Raw genomic sequence first — 266 nt, forward strand, 5'->3', positions numbered from 1 at the left:
ATTTACAAACTACCCAAAAGACTCACTATATTAGGTGGTATATAGTGTCCTTCGTCGCACTGGTAGTTCAGCACAGCCCCGATTCCATTCCAAGTAAGGTTAGCCATTACCATGTTCCTGCCGGCTACTGGTGGCGGATCCACACAAGCTGGTTGGTTGATTGTTGGAGGAAAAAGTACGGTTAGATTTCGAAGGGGAATATGGGTTGTTTTGGAGTACGTTAGGGGTGGGGGAGTGGGGGGGAAGAGGGAGAAAAGAGGAGCCTT

General features: G+C 48.5%; 1 protein-coding gene across 1 annotated transcript in view; it reads right to left on the reverse strand.

Annotated features, from left to right (window-relative positions):
* Positions 1 to 122: 122 nt before the first annotated feature.
* The window catches only part of LOC119587570, a gene marked incomplete at its 3' end in the record, with an annotated part of 3,535 nt that continues 3,391 nt past the window's right edge, over positions 123 to 266 (reverse strand). The window contains 1 exon segment of the mRNA XM_037936281.1: positions 123 to 148. Within this exon segment, the coding sequence (XP_037792209.1) occupies positions 123 to 148 (26 nt within the window).

This window comes from Penaeus monodon, chromosome 22, assembly GCF_015228065.2.
Source record: "Penaeus monodon isolate SGIC_2016 chromosome 22, NSTDA_Pmon_1, whole genome shotgun sequence".
In the NCBI taxonomy this organism is placed as follows: domain Eukaryota; kingdom Metazoa; phylum Arthropoda; class Malacostraca; order Decapoda; family Penaeidae; genus Penaeus; species Penaeus monodon.